At 39.3% G+C, this 18460-nt stretch overlaps 1 protein-coding gene across 3 annotated transcripts; it reads right to left on the reverse strand.

The window, feature by feature from the left end:
• Positions 1–484: 484 nt before the first annotated feature.
• Positions 485–3009, reverse strand: LOC126584004 (zinc finger protein 4-like). 3 transcript variants are annotated; one of them, XM_050248574.1, is made up of 2 exons: positions 2730–3009; positions 485–1589 (listed from the first exon to the last, which is right to left on the reverse strand). In XM_050248574.1, the coding sequence occupies exon 2, from the start codon at positions 1490–1492 to the stop codon at positions 701–703; it is 792 nt and encodes a 263-aa protein (XP_050104531.1). In that variant the 5' UTR covers positions 1493–1589; positions 2730–3009; the 3' UTR covers positions 485–700. The 3 variants fall into 3 exon arrangements, with proteins under 3 accessions (XP_050104531.1, XP_050104530.1, XP_050104532.1); XM_050248573.1 differs by having other exon boundaries at positions 2704–3006; XM_050248575.1 differs by lacking the exon at positions 2730–3009 and adding an exon at positions 2550–2697.
• Between the last annotated feature and the right edge of the window lie 15451 nt (positions 3010–18460).

Consider the following 18460-nt stretch of genomic DNA (forward strand, 5'->3'; position numbering starts at 1 on the left):
CTCGCCAAACGTGAATTTAAACCACATTATTGCTAGCCCTTTGTGAGACTTAGCCTACTCCCCTACTCCCTAAGTATAGATAATATCGTTTGTTCACAAAAAAAAAATGTAAATGTGCTTAGACCTGCCTAGGAGCCCATTTGGCCTGAAGATAATTGGATAGAAAATGATAACATCAATTTTTCATCTTATGTACTTGTTGGAGATAGAGAACATTCATTATATAGTTGTTCCCATATCTTCTAGTACTTGATATGTATCATTCTATTTTTCAATTTAAGTTTTCTAATACAATTTTTTAAAGTATAAATAACACTCATTTCTAGAATAAATTTAATAAATTTAATTAGATTGTATAGAACGTTTAAACAAGTCGTTGTATTAACTTCAAAATAGGAGATTAGATTGTATGGAACATTCAAACGAGTGGTTAGCGAAGTATTAACTTATATGTTAGAGCTTCAGCGTTAGTGTACTAGTACCATAGCAAACTAGAACAATTTATATCAAATCAAAGCGAAGGATCTCTGAAATAGCCACATACCCATACAGCTCTTACACAATTTGAAAAAGGTAAAAAGCACCAGTAAGAAGAAAGTGAAACTGGCAGTCATATGGCTCATGTGTATCTCACTATACAAACTAAGAGCAACAAACATAAAGGCCGATGCTTTTCCATGTCCTTCGGGAACCAACCCTTTCATAGTTTCAGTGTGAGATCTGGTGCAGAGTTGTCTTTGACGTCCACGGGCGGTGTCACCTCTGCAAAATTCAAATTTGAACTTTCATGAGTCAGTACAAAACTTGGGTGAGTAGAGTTACTTGTCTCCGCAGCGCTAGCCTGGCGGAAACTACCAGGCCATAACAGCTCCACCCCATCATCCACCAAGAAAATTGGTACCCCCATGTACCCGTGTTCAAATCGTGCACCGCTCCCAATCTCGGCAGGCCTCACTGGCGGTGCAAACCCTTGATGCACTGATGAGTGTGCTCTGATACCTAGTGATCTGAATGAAGATCCGTGAAGAGGCAAAGATGCCAGACTTGCGTAGCTCTCGGAGAAAATACTCATTCTCATAGCGCGTTTTGCCAGCGTCCTTTCTTTCTTGTGTGCATTTTGGTGTCCACCAAGCGCCTGTGAGCTCAAGAATTTGCATTGACAGTAATTGCAAGAAAAAAGTCTTGGACTGGCTGATGTTATGTTCTGAGATGAAGGTTCATTGCTGCTCTCACTCGTGCTCGACAATGAGAGTCCTGTCGAATCCCTTCCTAAGTCCTCCTTATTGAAGCTATGTGTCAAATCAAGGGAAACTGCAGGACCCAATCCTTGCTGAGCTGCATTGAGATTTGAAAAATGGAAAGAGTTAGCCGCGCTGTCTTTGGAGGTATTAGCAGATGTATCTTGGATGGAGATGTTAGAAGCAACTTGGCTGCTAACATCAGAGTCATTTGCCGATGAGGCTTCCACTTCAAGGTCAATATATGTGTTCATGATTGGCTGTCGTTGAGGTGGGGGGGATAGTTTACATATCAGACTTGAAATAACCGGATTGAGCTGGTCCAGTAAGGGCTAGCTGATCTTATACATCCTGCATTTTCGGAAACAAAGAATGCTCAAATGTTAGAGGTAATGTTCACTCTCCTTTACCTGAATGGAATGAAAGATCGTGAATATTGCAGTGTAAATTTATTAATTATTGACCATCACAACTACTATTTTTTATGTTTTGATCGATTGCAGTTTAACTTGGTATGAAGTTTAAGGAAACATAATTTGAAAGGTGAGCATCGAATCTCCAGAGCAGAGAGGGGAAACATAGTTGATTTCTTAACGAACTTTGTCATATAATGCTAGAAGAACAAAACATGGTCATTTAACTGCGTTTAAGCTACGTCTTTTGTTATCTGAAAATTAAGACCGGGGTTTCTCACTAAACCAAAGTTTCCTACAGTAATAAGATTCATCTCGTCCTAAACCTATTGATTATCTGCTAATCACTCAACTGTATAAGCAAGTTTATGTAGGTAGATATACAGAACGATTCATTGTCGAGAGGGAATGAGGTCACGATTCTCATCTCTCTTGACGCAGATATGGCAAGAAGACACAGAAGGACAGTATGTCTGCAATCATGTTATAATGCAACCTAGGAATTTCATGTCAAAAGCACATAGCCTCTATTTAATCCTTGCATATTTCCTGTACAATTTTAATCTTGAATAGAAAAATGAAATAAAATATATATAGAAATCATGTTCTTTAGACCAACCAAAATTCTGATGCTATTTAAAAAAAAAACCTGGGAAATCAAGGAGATGCAGGAAAATTTATCAGAAGACTAAAAGTTGCCAATATAGATGTAATCCTGAATCCAATAAAAATTCCAAAGTAGCCCAGGATATCATTGTTATCAAGATTTCAGAGAGACATACATTTATGGTACTGCTAAACACATCAATAATGTCTCCAACTAGCATATTATTACCACCTGCACATTGTGCCGGCAATTTTGAAATTTTTGTCAATTCTTCGATGTGGAATTATTTACCTTATTCAACGATCACAAACACAAAACCAGGCAAGACCACAAATCAGCATTGATACACCATAAAAGACTAGGTCAACTGGTGATATTTGTATGCAATCAATCACATATATATAAACAAGAACATGCAGAAAAAGAAGGGCAAAGACTAGTAAACCATAGATCTGGTTGAAGACCAAGTACAATTGGCTAGCTCCTGGATTCCATAGTATTGCAATGCTTGAATTAGCAGACATCTGCCAGTTGAGTGTTTCTTGTCATAGAATTGCAGTTGAACATCTCAAAACAAAGAACAGGCTTGTGGGTTGCTATCTTTTGATAAAACAAAGTGGTGGGTGAGATCATGAAAGACTGAGAACAAACAGTTCACTTAAAAATACAAAAGAGAGTGGAAGAAAAAGGAAAAGTAGTGAGAACTTGATGATAAATTATGGGAAAGCAAAAGGCTGGAGTAGAAGAGTGGTGGTGGTGGGGTTTTGGGGGACAGTGATGGGAAGTCAGAGAGAGTACTCAGAGGAAAAAGGGTAAGTGTTGTTGGGAAAAAATTTAGAAAGAATATTATGACGGAAGCAGATTATCTGTCTTCCTGGTGTTCTTCCCATATTTTTCTATTTGTATGATCACAGTTAAATTACGTTAATATTTTATATTTTTATTGATTTTTGTCTTATTATCTCTATGAAAAAAATTAATAAAATATTGACGTGATTTAATCGTGACTGTACAAATAGGAGGGAATGAAAAGGGCATCATAACAAGAGGGCAGACAATCCTATTCTGACATACTATTACTGCTAGTAGCTGCTACTAGTACTATTTATTTTTAGTCATTCTCGATAAAACAATTTACATAGAACGAGATTATTGTATTATAATATTTTAATATAATAATGTATTGTTATTTTGTAAAAATATTACATATAATAATATATTATTAAATTGAAACTTCGCATAATAGTAAATCCGTTCCATGTAATTCCTTCTTCTCTCTCAACCAATCTATTTTAATAGGAATAACTGCTTTTGTTGATTTTTGGGCCACTGCTTACACAAACAACTAACTCTACAACCATGATGGTAAAACAATTACATCCAGAGACACAGGAAGGAGCAGCATCGCCAAGAGCCAAGCCAATTGCAAACAAAGCTAGTCCCACGCTGAGATTCTCTTTCACTCCCACTTTTCAAGTGTTTGATTTGAGATAACTCCTTCATGCATGGGTCCGGTCTCCTTTTATTCATCACATTCACTGTGCACGTCCGGCCTAACATCAAACTATATTTCCTGAATAACTCGGAACTCAAGTAATTAAAAATAAATGTATTTTTTCACGTGAAAGCTACTCTTTCTTTGCTAGGGCATGCACGTATGCAGTGATCACATAAAACTAAATATGTCAATATTTATAAATATACAAAATTTCCAACAACTCCACACACTAATAGAGAATTTAAGTTAGGTATTGCCATTACCTCATATTGATTAATCAATTATGCATCAAATAATTTATTTTATTACTGTTTTATTCATGATGTATTAGATGTGCAACATCTCCTCGGCTATTGGCCTTCGTTTCACTAGAATACAACACTCCACCATTGTTTCAAATAAAATCTCAGTCAAATTACAGGGAAACTAGAAAGCTACATTCGTTAATACAATGATGTTGATCAATTATTAGTTTCTTTTTTATTATTTATTACAAATATTTAGATACAATTATATATTTTTTCTTTTTGGTAACATTGGATAAAATTATATATTTTATGAACGAATTATGAATCAGTATCAGAAAATTCTAAATTTATTTTTGTTAGAGAGAAATGGTTCTATTGGTGATTGTTTTCACATTAATAGAAGAAAAGAAGGTTGAGGCTGGGTTGTGGTTACCCATTTGTCCAGCGGGTATATTACAATCAATTATTTAAGGCTGGTTTGAAAGTTCTTTAAAAATGACTGAAAATATTTTCGATAAAAATATTTTGTAACCAATTCTTAATAAAACACAAGTGAACCTTGGAAAAACATTTTTAGTGTTTTCAATCATTTTAAAAACATTTTCAAATGAATCCTTAATGGGTGGACATGAATAAGTCCATTTATATAAAAGTGGGTAGTGAGTTATTTATGATCTATTTATTCTTATTTTTAGTAGACATGACTAGGTCCATATCCAGCTCGTTTTGGCCAATGACCACCCCACCTTAAAGTTTCATTTGTTTCACAGGAATTAGTCCATTATTCATACACCTATTTTTATTTTTACATTTTTTTAAATTTTATCTATTGATTTTTTTCGATTTATTTGATCAACGACAAAACATTAAAAGGACATGTGAAAGTTAAAAATAGATATTTAAATAGCACTTTCCTTGTTTAACGAAATAACAACAATAATTCTCAAAAGAAAGAAAGAAGAACATGTGTGACAACGTGGGACTATGCATGGATACTACAAAAGAACAAAAAAGTGTAGAGAACTAAACGCTTGAGTTATCTGTATCCTCGAGTGCTCGACTAGCATAGCGACATACCTATAACTAGCTAGGTAGTAGGTAATACATGACCAAGGGCTCTAAGCACATGTTTAAAGAGGATTCGTTTTTCTTCCAATGTTCAATATTTTATTTTCCGATTAAGTACTGTATTGGGAAGCCATGAAAAGTGGAGGAATCCAACGCTGGGTTTTTGACATATTACATGCTCACGTGACCTTGAGTTTGTGTAATGGAACTCTGTTGTTTTGCACCCCATAGAAGATATGAAATGATAATCATAGCAGAGATTAAACAATGAAATAGCAAAGCCCTTCTTTCTATATTCTCAACACGCATCTTCATGTGAATTTTTAAGTTTAATGTGTATATAACACAATTCAAGTGATGTGGAACACGTTTAATCGTTGGGTTTCACACACGAGACAACATGCTCTGATAACATAAAAAAAGTTGAAGTTTCATCATAATACCAAATAGCAATATCGAAAGTAATCCAACCATTTTTAAGTGTGAGAGATAAGAGTGAGTTTGTGAATAGCACAAACTATCCTAATAATATTAAAATTGGAAAGAGCCTTCATTTCCATCTCCACTTCCATGTTGATAAAGTCTTCAAATTTGTTTCATAAGTGTTTTTAGCTATTAGTTAAAAATAAATGAGAACAAAGTTCAAACTAAAAATTAATTTTTTGAGTACTAAAAAATTAGCTTGTTTTAGGAATGAAAAATAAAAATTAAAAACAGCTACTATTCGAGAAATTGAAAATTGAAATGATTATCAAATGAAGCATAATTTTTTCATTGAATTTAGCATGCCACTTGCAGTGTAAAAGAACATGAAGACGGACTCGGCCTATGTTTAAGCAATAAATATTAGATAACAAATGAAAACTACATTACATCACTAGCTTGATTTATAAAATTTTGTTGAAAACAAAGTATGACCACCCTAACAATCTTATATGTTTTAATCTTAACAACTTGCGACGATTCTACTAAAACCATTAGCTCCAAAAGCTTAAACTATGAGGGATGCACTAATAATATCTACAAAGCTCTCCTACCCACCCCAAAAGCTTTAATTTTAATAACATAAATATGTTGCATATATGTCCAGATAATTTAAGATCCGATGTAAAGTTGTACTACTGAAATGAATTTATCTTTAGTTAATCTTCTAAACTTCAAATTCGGATACAAACCTTTCACTTGTGTGGGTTACTCCATATATCTAATACTACATCCAAACCACTCACCGGCATTAATTCCAATATAATCACTTAGGTTGAATTCCCCCCATATCGTAGGCGGCACAATCAATCTCGAAGTTTAAGGAATAAATTTGTAACTCGTAAAAAATAGATATGACACGTTCTGACTCGGGATGTTCATTTGGACTCCGAATCAAGTTGTGTTAGCCGACACCTGAAGGGTGAGGTAGCCATAAAGTGTAGTGAGGGGGAAAATGTAAATAAATTTAAACCTAAAATGCCTAAATGGAAGAGTGCGCATGTGAGCATGATTGAACCCTATTCACACGTGATGTTAGAGCATAAGTAAAGTATAGTAAAAGTAGAATGAGAATTATATCATCGAAGGTAATCTCCAATTCCAACATTTGCCAAGAATCCTTGTCGATATAGAAGCTCTGCTACTAAAACTTGGACAGGGGGCGGGGGAACAAGGTGGGTGCATCTAAAAATAAAGCTTTGTAAAAACCTTTTTGAAAATATATAACCTCTCACCGTAAAATAAGTATAGTTTTCAATTTGAACATACTACGTATAGTATGAAAAAACTTACTGTCGCTAGCAATACCAAAAAAATGCAATACATCACAATAATTCGTAAATAAATTCATAACTTCCAGTAATCACAATATCTCGCATAAATAAACATATCATATCGAGTATGCATGTGGTGCGATGTGAACATACACGTGAAGCCTGGCTCTGGCCCTGGCGAGTACAAACACCTGTGTAGCACACGATGAGCAGAAGGTGAGTAATTCGTTAATTCTAGGCAACATAATACTTTTCATAACCGTAAATCTAATTAAGGCATCCAGTAGGATTATTTAATAATTTCGTAATTTCCATTATTTCGCTAATTATTATAAACGTTAATTTAATCTAGGCATAATGTAGAAAAATTCTTTATTAAATATATAAATGGAAACTAAATAAATATATAATATATAAAAGTAAAGACTCACTCACAAATCATGTCGTCGAGTCAAACCCGCCTTGCTGGCATCGAAGATCATTGCAATGTGTTTCACCTAGAAATGAAACCATTTACGTAAATATATAACGTACTAACTTAAATTCGCATATTCTTACAAAGTATGGCTAATAAATGAACTATTTTAAATTGATCGAATTTCGAAAAACGAAGGGCAGATTCGAATTCGGCACGTCAAGAAACGTAAGAAATGACTTTGGGTTCCTCCACGCACCGCCATAAGGTGGCTGCACTAGCTGCCACATGCCACTCGTTGTGGCTTTCCCATGCGCACCCACGTGCCTGCGAGTACGTTACTACTCGCCTTGCTTGCGAAGGTCTGCATATTTGCAAGTTTTCATCCAACTTTTAGAGTTTCGTTTGAGCTTATTTCTTAGCCAAAATCATTTATTCAAGAACCAAATAAAAGTTAGGAATGTGATGAACAGAACTATACCAATTTAAGGCCAAGGTGGGGTCGGCGTTGATCGAAAAAATGGCATGAATGTGGCTTGATAGCCACAGTTCTCGTCGGAATTTAGGGAGAAATTTCCCCTTCGTTGTTTCTGTCATAAAACCAATCTGAAACTCACTCATCAACTCTAAAAGTCAATTCAAACGTTGAGAGGAGATCGTTTGAAGCATTTTCAACACTCACCTTCACTGAAAACGAAGAGATCCACGTCGGGAAATCTCCACTATGTTGGAGCTCCATGATCTGAGAGTTATGTCGTTCGAATTTATAGGGCTAAACCTAGGTCCTAGGCTAGGTTTCAAGTGAGAGGATAACATCGAACTGGTGGTTCGGTCGTCATCCGCCATGGAAAATGGCGGTGGTAATCTAGGCCTCACGGCCATACCAGGTTTGCAAAGATGAGAGAGGCAGGACAAAGATGTTGAGGGAGAGAGATGCATGACAAGAGACTAAGAGAGACAGATATGGATGGTCTTGTGTGGTTTAGTAGTTCTTGTGGAGTTCGCCCGAGAAGACGACAAGTGCTGGTGGTGCTCGTTGCTTTGTTTACATAGAGGGCGAGAAAGTTTTGAGATGAGAGCTGAAGTGAGGTGAGAGAGAAAAGAGATCAAGTGAGATAAATGAGAAATTTTTAGTTGTGATGGGAACACAAGTGGTACACTACGTGTTTTAATAGTAATGGTGGGAAATTTTATTTTTTAAGTTATTAACTTTTTAGCACACATATCCTACTATTTGTTTAGTGACAAGTGATGTACCATCCCGTGTACCAGTCACACTGAAAAATCTCTCGAGATAGACAGGAAGGGTTTGAGAAAGTAGGGATGAGCACTTGGAACTGAAAACCGAAACCAAAACACAAACCAAATCGAATTGCACCGAACAGTTTGGTTTTGTGGTTTTGAAACGGAACCGCAAAGTAGGAAACGGTTTAGTTTCGGTTTTGGTTTTTGAAAACCATACCGAAATCGAAACCGAATCATTTTATTAAATGTTAAATTCTAATTGGTTATTTCATTGAGTCCATACATTTACTATGAACTTAACCTCATCATAATATTTCCACATAATCTCTATCTTATCTTTCTTTTAGTCTGTATTGCTCAACTTTATTCATCTAAGCTTCTAACTCTCTCTCTCTCTCTCGGCCTCCCCTTCATTCCAGCTCCTAGCCTCTAGAGTTCAGGGTTGGGTTTTGAATCAAAAAGGGATTTGGTATTTCGTTGGTTAGTCTTTGAATTTTCTTCGTTCATGAACATTAGAATGTCAGAATGTTGTTGATTGATAAATAAATTATTCGTACGTATAAACTTGATAAATCAGAGTAAAATTGAATATGATTCAAGTTCACGAGTTCTGCAAAAAAAAAAGGACAAAATGTCATATATGTTCCTGAATTAGTCGATATAATCCACTTCTTATTATGTTTAAGTATTAAATTTAGCAAATTAAGTATTAAGTATTAATTAGGCTTGTTGCTTACTGGAATGGTCATGCCTTGCAATTTCATTTTCTTCCAATTTTTATATAACATGCAAATAATGGGTAGATACTAGATAGGTTTATGCCTAGTATACACAATTACACACACCTACACGAATTGAATCCGCCTCCATGATTAAGGAAATGTGCGATACTTAGGGCTACATGTTGATTTAAATCCCTACATCATGATGTGAACTCTCTTGAACTTAAGATTGAGTGTGTATTGCATGCTTGGTTGCTGACTACAATAAATAATGCTGCATTTGGGCTATCGAAGGACTTGTTTTTAATGTCAAAAGCTTAAACACCAAAACTTTTTTGTTGAATTGAATGAAATGAGATACAACTAAATAACCATATTAGCTTTTTCAAATAATGAAACCAAACCAAAACCGTTTAAAACCAAACCGAACCAAACCAAAGTACAAAAACTTGCGATTTTGGTTTTGGTTTCACTCAAAACCACATCAAACCGAACCCCGCCCACCCCTATAAGAGAGTCCCAAAAATGTAGGGGAGGAACTACCACGTGGAAGAAAGGGAAGGAAGTGGGGTGTGGGTCCCACCAAATAAAATTTTAAAGTAAAATAAATAAAAATATGATATATAATAGAAAATATCTGAAATTATGAATTTACTAAAATGCCCTTGGACTTTGTAAGTCCGTAGAATCTCCATCGTAACTCCAAATTTGATTCCATTTGCACCTACGTGTTCGTAGCGATGAGTACTATAAGGATACGCTAAAAGAATGTTTCGTACGTCTCACTATATGTTTGTCAACGAAAGTCAACATCCTCGTACAGAGCATATTCGCCAATTCACCTTTTTCAAATTAATAAAATTATAAAATTAGGGACGAGTTGTTACGAGATATCATTATCATTCACATGTTTATTAACGGCAAAAAAATTGAAAAAAATAAGTACGATTTCTCATTTGCGTGTTTACGAACAACTAAAAAATTTAAAAAAAATTAAGTGGATCAATGAGAAAAACATTGAACACGCTGTGACCAACTGTAGATTTTGGGTCCAAGTCCAAGCACCGACTAATTGACATTTGACCAAAATCCCAGCACCAGCAGAGCTCAAAACAGCTGGTCAATCTTTTGCCGACTTAAATACAAACTATAAAAATGGAGACTGGACCCACACCCCATTCCTACCACCCAATCCACACCCCCACCTGTCTCCTTTATACAATTTTTAATCATTCGATTCAACAGTCAACATTCAAATTCGCAACATTATAATAATAGTCCCGCTTCACCTTTGAGTTTTGAACCCGCGTATGTGTATACAAATATATAAGCCCATCAAATTCCCACATTCCTCACAACCAAAACAACACAAATACTCAAAGTAAATTCTCATAAATTTGTGATTTTTCCATCAATTCGAAGCAACATTTCTTGGAGAAGAAAGAAGGCCGGCTGTAAGGTCGAAAACAAGAAACAATTTTGTAATTTGGACATGGACGTGGGGGAGATCGCGATTCCGACGCATTTCTGGTTCCTGATTTCCCTCGACTTGATGAAAGATCCGGTGACACTTTCGACTGGAATCACGTACGACAGGTCAAGCATCGAGAAGTGGATCGAGACTGGCAACAATACTTGTTCGATGACTAATCAGGAGCTCATGAGTTTTGACCAGATTCTGAACCATGCACTATGTCGGATGATCCAAGATTGGTGCGTGGAGAATAAGTCTTATGGCATCGAGCGAATTCCAATGCCACGGATCCTTGTGATTCCATACGAGGTGTCGAGGATTCGTGAGAGAATCATGGGAGCAGCACGGCATTTGAATGAGAAGAAGTGTCGAGAACTGGTGGGGAAGATTAAAGAGTGGGGTAAGGAAAGTGTTCGTCGCAGGAATCTCCTGGCGGACGAGCACACAGCTCCCCTGGGAGAATGGCGTCGGTTGAGGGTATCTGTCGTACTTCTGCTTTCTTCTCGGGCTCGCTCGGGCAAGCCTTTGTCGGGCAGATCTTGGTCGGGCAAGACACACTTCGGGCAAGGCTCGTCGGGCAGTTCTGAAAGAGAAAGATAGAGTTAATTTGAAAGGGTGCCTTTGTGGGGCCTTAGGTGTAGGCCTTAAGGCTCACAATCAAGATTAACTTTGTCGTGCTCAGGCGTGCCACTGCCATCTTCAGTATGGCAGATGTTGAATGGGTGTTAAGCTTTGATTGAATATGTATACGCCCGAGAAACCAAGTTAGATATAACAGGTGCCTTTGTGGGGCCTTAGGTATAGGCCTTGAGGCTTCCTGTCAAACTAAACCAGCGCTTGGATGTATCATATTTGGTCTTTTATGGTTGCCAGAGTCTTATCACTATTATACCTTTGATTATCTGAATCCAAGAGGTAGGACGAACCCAAATGAGTGCCTTTGTAGGGTCTTAGGTATAGGCCTTGAGGCTTCCCATCAGAGTTAATCCTTATACTCGGACCAACTAGACCGCAACATGAAATGAAGCTAAATAGATGCCTTCGTGAGGCCTTAGGTGTAGGCCTTGAGGCTTTCTATCAGAATTCACTCCATGCTTAAGCCTTTTCTACGAATCAAGATATAATAGCAACAAAACGGAGAAATAGATTGATTACTTGCGCCCCAAGTAACTTCGGACTTCTCGCTTATCAAGGATTGTCGTGGATGGGTTGAGTCCACATAGAGTTCTTTTTTATGCCTTGAGGCCAAAGACTTTTAAACTGATCTTTAAATTACATGCCCGCCGGGCTTAAGACTTAGATCTGATTTGAACTCTGACGCGATTCAGATCGGATTCAAGTGCTGAAGACTCATTTTCATTATGACTTTGCTAGAAATAACTTGTATATAACTGGGAATATATAACATGTTATTGTGCTTTTAAAAGAAAGAAAAGACAAAGACAGAGCAAAGATAGTCGGGTAAGTTTGAACCTTATTGGCCAAGGCTGAACTTCTTACAAAATCTATCTTTGTGGCTCTGTCAGAGGTCTGAAAGCTTTTAGAGGGGTTGACGGGGGAGAAGAGGATACAAAATGAATCGATACCACCATGAACAAGGTAGCAGAGCTATTACAGGGGTTTGGGAAGGTTTATCCCGAATGGGATGAAGGCTTGTGCTGACTACAGCTTCGTTGAAGGCAAATCTGGCTTGAGCAGAGTTTTGGCTTTTGTTTGTTTGTTTGAGTGTCCTTAATTCTGTCTTCTCTTCCTCCTTTTATAGACAACTTCAGCTTGGGTTCCTGTAGCAATAGCGGTGCCCGAATGCGGTTTGGTGATGACTCACTAGCTTTTTTACATGAATGCCACCAATAAAGTACTTTATTGGGCTGTGTAGTGACTGAATAGCCTAACCCCTGTGGTCTTTGAGCAGGTAAGCAGGTGGCCTTTGTAACTTGTGCCCAGCCGAAAGCCTCTTTCCTGCCTCCTAAGTTTTCCTCTGGGCCTTGGGTTTGGGCCGACTTTCTCTCTGGCCCAAAGTTCAGATTTTATCCCAAACAGTGCCCCCTTCAATTGATGTTAAGGTTGGGATCCCAAGCGCCAACATTAAATGAATAACAACATGCGTGCCCTTTGAGCTTCTTGCGACCTTTAAACTGCCTTCTGGTTCTCTATAAATTCTGGCTTTGGAAACCCTTTTCAAATCATCACCTCTTCTTCATTTTGGTCTTCACCCTTCATCCACCTTGAATCCTTCCGTCTCCCCACTGAGAAATGGGTTCCTCAGGTTTTGAGTGGAGTTTCCTGAAACTCCCCTTTCGTGAGAAAAAAGAAAGTTTTCACCTGATGATTGCTACCTCCAACACCTTTGGTCGATAACCCCTCTACCTCCAACACCCTTGGTCAGGCGGTCTCCTCTTGATGACTGATCTTCCCACAACTTGTGGTGATAAGTCGGGCTTCATCATCATACATGGTGAAGATCTTGTGGGAGGGTCCTCTACCAAGCTCATGTTGGCCGCACAACCCGATCACCTGATTGGGTTTCAACCAAGAAGATAGCGGGAAACCAGTTGAAGACACCAACACTTTCAGAGAGGATCAAATGTAATACATAAGATTTGGTATCTTGTAATCTCATCAATTTGTCGACATGAAATAAGTATTTTTATCTATTTCTGCATCTCTGCCTTCTTTAAATGTTTGGATGAACAAAATACCGTATGTGAATTTCTAAGGTCCGTCTCACTCTGCTCCCTCTTCGATATAGTAATCCCTAACATCCCATAATGTAGGACAATATTTCTTCAAGAATTTTGCATTAATATGGTGTTTCTGCTCATTGCCTTCGAGGTCTGCTAGATAATATCCTCATTTGTTCAAAACCCGACTAATAATAAAAGGACCTTCCCATGTCGGGCTCCATTTCCCGAAGCCACGCAGCTGAGCGCCTAGCGGGAGTACCGCTTTCCACGCTAAATCTCCTTCCTTGAAAGACTTTAACTTCACCCTTTTGTTATAAGCTCGGGCAACAACAATCTTTCCTTCTTGAATCTGGTTCAAGGCTTCAATTCGGGCTGCATCCAGATCTTCAATACCTTGACACATGGCTTCGATATATTCTGCACTATGCAACCCAAATTGGTTTTGAATTCTTACGGAACTGACGTTGATTTCCATAGGAAGCACTGCATCTTGCCCGAAAGTCAAGGCATAAGGAGTCGTGCCTGTCCCCGCTCTTTTAGAAGTCCGGTATGCCCACAACGTGTTCCCTAGCATCTCATGCCACCTTTCTGGACTATCAATCACCATCCTTTTAATAATGTTGACCAAGATCTTGTTGCTAGCCTCTGCTTGCCCATTTGACTGAGGGTAGTATGGACTGGATTGGATCATCTTTATTTTGTACTTGCTTGCAAACTCTTCAACCTCCTTTGAAATAAAAGATGGCCCACGATCCGTTACTATAGTTTCAGGCACCCCATACCTGTGCAGGATCTTGGTCTCAATAAAATTCTTGACCACGGCTGAAGTTATGGATTTTACTGCCGATGCTTCTACCCATTTGGTGAAGTAATCCGTTGCCACAATTATGAAAGTATGTCCCTTACTAGAGGCCGGATAAATCTGCCCGATGAAGTCCATTGCCCATCCTCGGAACGGCCAAGGCTTGACCACTGGATTGAGAGGTACTGATGGTACGTGCTGGAGAGGTCCATGTCTCTGACATTCTTCACATCCGCGGGCATAGGACTTACAATCTTTTTCCATGTCGGGCCAGAAATAACCATACCTTCTGAGTAGCCATCTCATCTTTGTTCCCGCTTGATGTGCTCCATATATTCCCTCATGTACTTCGGCCATTACTCTCATGGATTCCTCTAGGCCTAAGCATTTTAATAGCAACCCATCTGGGGTCTTTCTCAACAGATTTTTTGTCCACAAGACATACTTAGTTACTTGCTGCCTGTTCTTCTTACTTGTGGGTGAAGAAGGATCTTTCAGATACTGAGTAATAGGTGTCCTCCAATCTTCCACCTCGGTCTCTAGAACCATTACATCCAGACTGAACCTCCGATCTAAGATAGAGGGAAGGTTTCTTGTTTGGATCTCAACATCAACACCATACTTCCTTTCTTGCATTGGCACTCCTGAAGCTAGTTGCGCCATTTCATTGGCTGCCAAGTTAGATCCCCTAGGAATGTGATTGACTGATATCTCAGACTCCCACAAACTCAGCAGTTGTGTTGCTGCCATATAGTACCCTGCCATAGTGATATGTCTGCATTTGAACTCGCCATTTAGTTGATTTATCACTAACTCTGAATCACCAAAGATCTCTACTTCAGTTGCCCCCAAGTCCATCAGGATTTCCAGGCCGATAATCAATGCCTCATACTCCGCCCGATTATTGGTATTTTCTTGATAATCAAGTAGGAAGGAATAGTAATGATAAACCCCTTGAGGGTTTATAATCACAATTCCAGCTCCTGCTGCCTTCTGAGTGTAGGATCCATCGAAATATAGCTTCCAAGGTGTAATCCAAAGACCTGCTACTCTCCTTATCTCTTGCTGGATCCAATCTTCTTTGCCCGAAACATCACTTCTTGGTGGGATCCATACATTAGCAACTTCTAAACTTCCCGGGATATTGATTTCCTCGCTTTGAGACTCTTGATGTTCGGTCAGGAAGTCAGCAATTGCCTGGCCTTTGACTGCCCTCTGGGGTATGTACTGAAAACTGAATTCTGATAATGCTAGAATCCACTTCCCAATCCTCCCTGCTAGCATAGGTCTTGACAACATATACTTTATCACATCTGTTTTGGCGATAATGTGCACATGACAAGGTAGCATGTAATGCCTTAGCTTGCTGGCAGTAAAATATAGAGCCAAACACAGTTTTTCCACCGGAGAATATCTTGTTTCTACCTCGGTCAGAATTCTGCTGAGGTAATACACAGCCTGCTCTTTTCCTCCTTCATTATTCTGGGCTAGTAGACTCCCAATTGATCTTTCCGATGCAGAAATATATAGTTTCAATGGCTTTCCCCTTTGAGGTGGCACCAGCACTGGTGGGGAAGTTAAGTAAGCCTTGATGCTATCAAATGCCTGCTGGTGGGTTGGCCCCCACTCAAAATTCTCCCTATCCTTCAATCTCAGTAGCGGAGTTAGTGGCTGGATTTTGCCCGCCAAATTGGCAATGAATCTCCTTAAGAAGTTGATTTTACCTAGCAATCTCTGAAGCTGTACTTTGTTGGTAGGTGGAAGTGACTCTAATATTGCCCGAGACTTATTTTTGTCCACCTCCACACCTCTCTGATGCACCAAGAATCCCAAAAAATTGCCCGCTCTTACTCCAAAAGCGCATTTCTTTGGATTCATCTTCAACTTGTGGATCCGCATCCTCATCAATGCTTGCTTGAGGTCCACGAGATGCTGCTCTTCTGTCTTAGATTTCACCACAATGTCATCGATATACACCTCCATGCTTTGGCCAATTAAATCATGAAAAATGGCATTCATTGCCCTTTGATACGTGGCGCCTGCATTTTTGAGCCCGAATGGCATGACCAGATATTCATATGCCCCTACATGACCAGGACATCTAAAAGCTGTCTTATGAATATCCTCTGGCGCCATCTTTATTTGATTGTAATCGGCATTTCCATCCATAAACGATAAAACTTTATGCTTTGCTACAGCATCTATAGATAAGTCAGCCATGGGCATGGGATATTCATCCTTTGGTGTGGCGCTATTAATATTCCTATAATCAACACAACACCGTACTGCTTTTGTTATAGCTTTAAAACGGGTACAATGTTGGCTAGCCACTCTACATATTTGGCTGGTCTAATAAAGCCAGCTTTCACCAGCCTTTCAATTTCTTCTTTGACTTTTTCTTCTATCTCCTTTGACATCCTTCGTGGTGCCTGCTTGACAGGTTTATATCCTTCCTTGATGGGCATTCTATGTTCCACCAAGGCTGGGTCTAATCCTGGCATCTCGGTGTAATGCCAAGCAAAACAATCTTTGAATTCTTGCAAAAGAGAGATAATCTTGGCCTGATCCTCAATCCTTAATAAACCGCTGATTTGAATTGGTCTCGGATCCTCTTCTGTGCCTAGATCAATAACTTCAAATGGATCCTGGACTTCTGGAGGTGGCTTATCAGGTTCTGCACACAAAAATTCAACTAACTCCGGGTTCTCGGGCAGACCGTCTGGCTCGTCTATATCGTAGACGCATTCGGCCATTTGAATGGCCTTATCTAACTCCTCTGTGCAAGATTCTTCCTCATTTTCCTGCTGGCTGGTAGAAATTTTCCCCTGCCACTCCTGCTCTTCTTTATCCAAGAGCTTTTCTTCCTGTATTCTTCCCTTTCCATACACCAACAGTCTTTTAATCAGGGATCTGACTGCCATGACCTGATCTTTCTTCTTTTGTTCGATCATTGATGGTATAGAGAGTTTGGTATAAGACAGGGTCTCTCCCACTCCTCCTTGGTAAGGAGCATCCCTTGTTCTAGAAGCTTTCGGGCCGTCACCTTGGTAGGGCGGCCGTTCTCATCAGCTCCTAAACATTTCAAAATTCCCACGTTGGGATTGTAGAAATTTGCTTCTGCAACATTAGCTGAGGGGAGGAACGGCCGTGATTCGGCCTCTACCAATTCCCAAAAGCTTGATCCTTCAGTACTTGCCTCGTGGTATACAGCCACTTGTTGATGAAGAGTAGAAGGTATGGCTAAACTTTGATGAATCCAATCTCTTCCAAGTAGGGCCCCGTAAGTGGAAGTGCAGTCTACTACAAAGAACGCCAACATTATTTTCTTGGACCCCAGATCTACCTCCAAAGGTAATATCCCATGAGTCCTGGTGATAGCACCTGAAAAGCTCGAGACTGTAAGGTTTGTGGGAATAAGATCTTCAGTGCTTCTCCCCATCCTCTTCATCTGCTTGGCTGGCAATATGTTAACAGCCGCTCCTCCATCAATCAAAATTCTTTTGAAAGGTACACCTTCCAGATGAGCTGAAACGTATATAGGCTTCAGGTGGTTGGCCAACGAAATACTTGGGCGGCTGAACACCATTTTATCTGTGTAAATCCGTAGGGGACCACCTTTAGGTACTTTTGAGGATTCAACCTTGCCTGAGTCTTCCTCTGTAACTACCTCCACATTGACGTGAGCCATCATCGGCTCAATTGTTAAATAATCACCTTCCATGGTAGCGGGCTGGTCAGGCCTGGCGCCAAACATGGCAGATAATACATACGTCATGTTGATGTGGAAGTTGCTGGGTTCGAGCAAGTCCTCTTTCTTGCTCCCAACGTGATCCATGAACTCGTCTAACCAGGCCATTGCATCGGCTGGTAGTAAGGGCTCTGGTATCCCTTCCTGTTGTGGTTGATTCATGTCTCCGTACAGCGCTTGCTTTGGAACTTCACCAAACGGATCCAAAGGCAGAAAGGTTGGTCTCATCTCAGATGCAACAGTTTCCTCATGGGTGAGCCCTGGCCTCCAACCAGGTGTTGGCATCATAGTCAGATCTTCCTGAGCCCTTCTTAAGATCCTATACTTGCCAGGATGTTGGCTTTGTGGCACATGATTCCCCATACCCTCCGTCTTGCCGTTGGCCCTTTCTACTTCCTTCTTACTTCGCCAACGAAGCTGACTACTACTTCCAGATGTTGCCCTCTCTGGCTTTTGATTTTTTGAGGCTTCAGAGGTGATAGGGGTCATCAGGGAATTCATGTAGGCTTTGTGCTGCCTTTGAACCCTTCTGACCATGGAT

Source organism: Malus sylvestris, chromosome 9 (genome assembly GCF_916048215.2).
Source record: "Malus sylvestris chromosome 9, drMalSylv7.2, whole genome shotgun sequence".
In the NCBI taxonomy this organism is placed as follows: Eukaryota; Viridiplantae; Streptophyta; class Magnoliopsida; order Rosales; family Rosaceae; genus Malus; species Malus sylvestris.

Bases quoted from the DNA above. Each gene is read 5' to 3' on its own strand.
- LOC126584004 (XM_050248574.1), bottom strand. From the start codon at position 1,492: ATGAACACATATATTGACCTTGAAGTGGAAGCCTCATCGGCAAATGAC.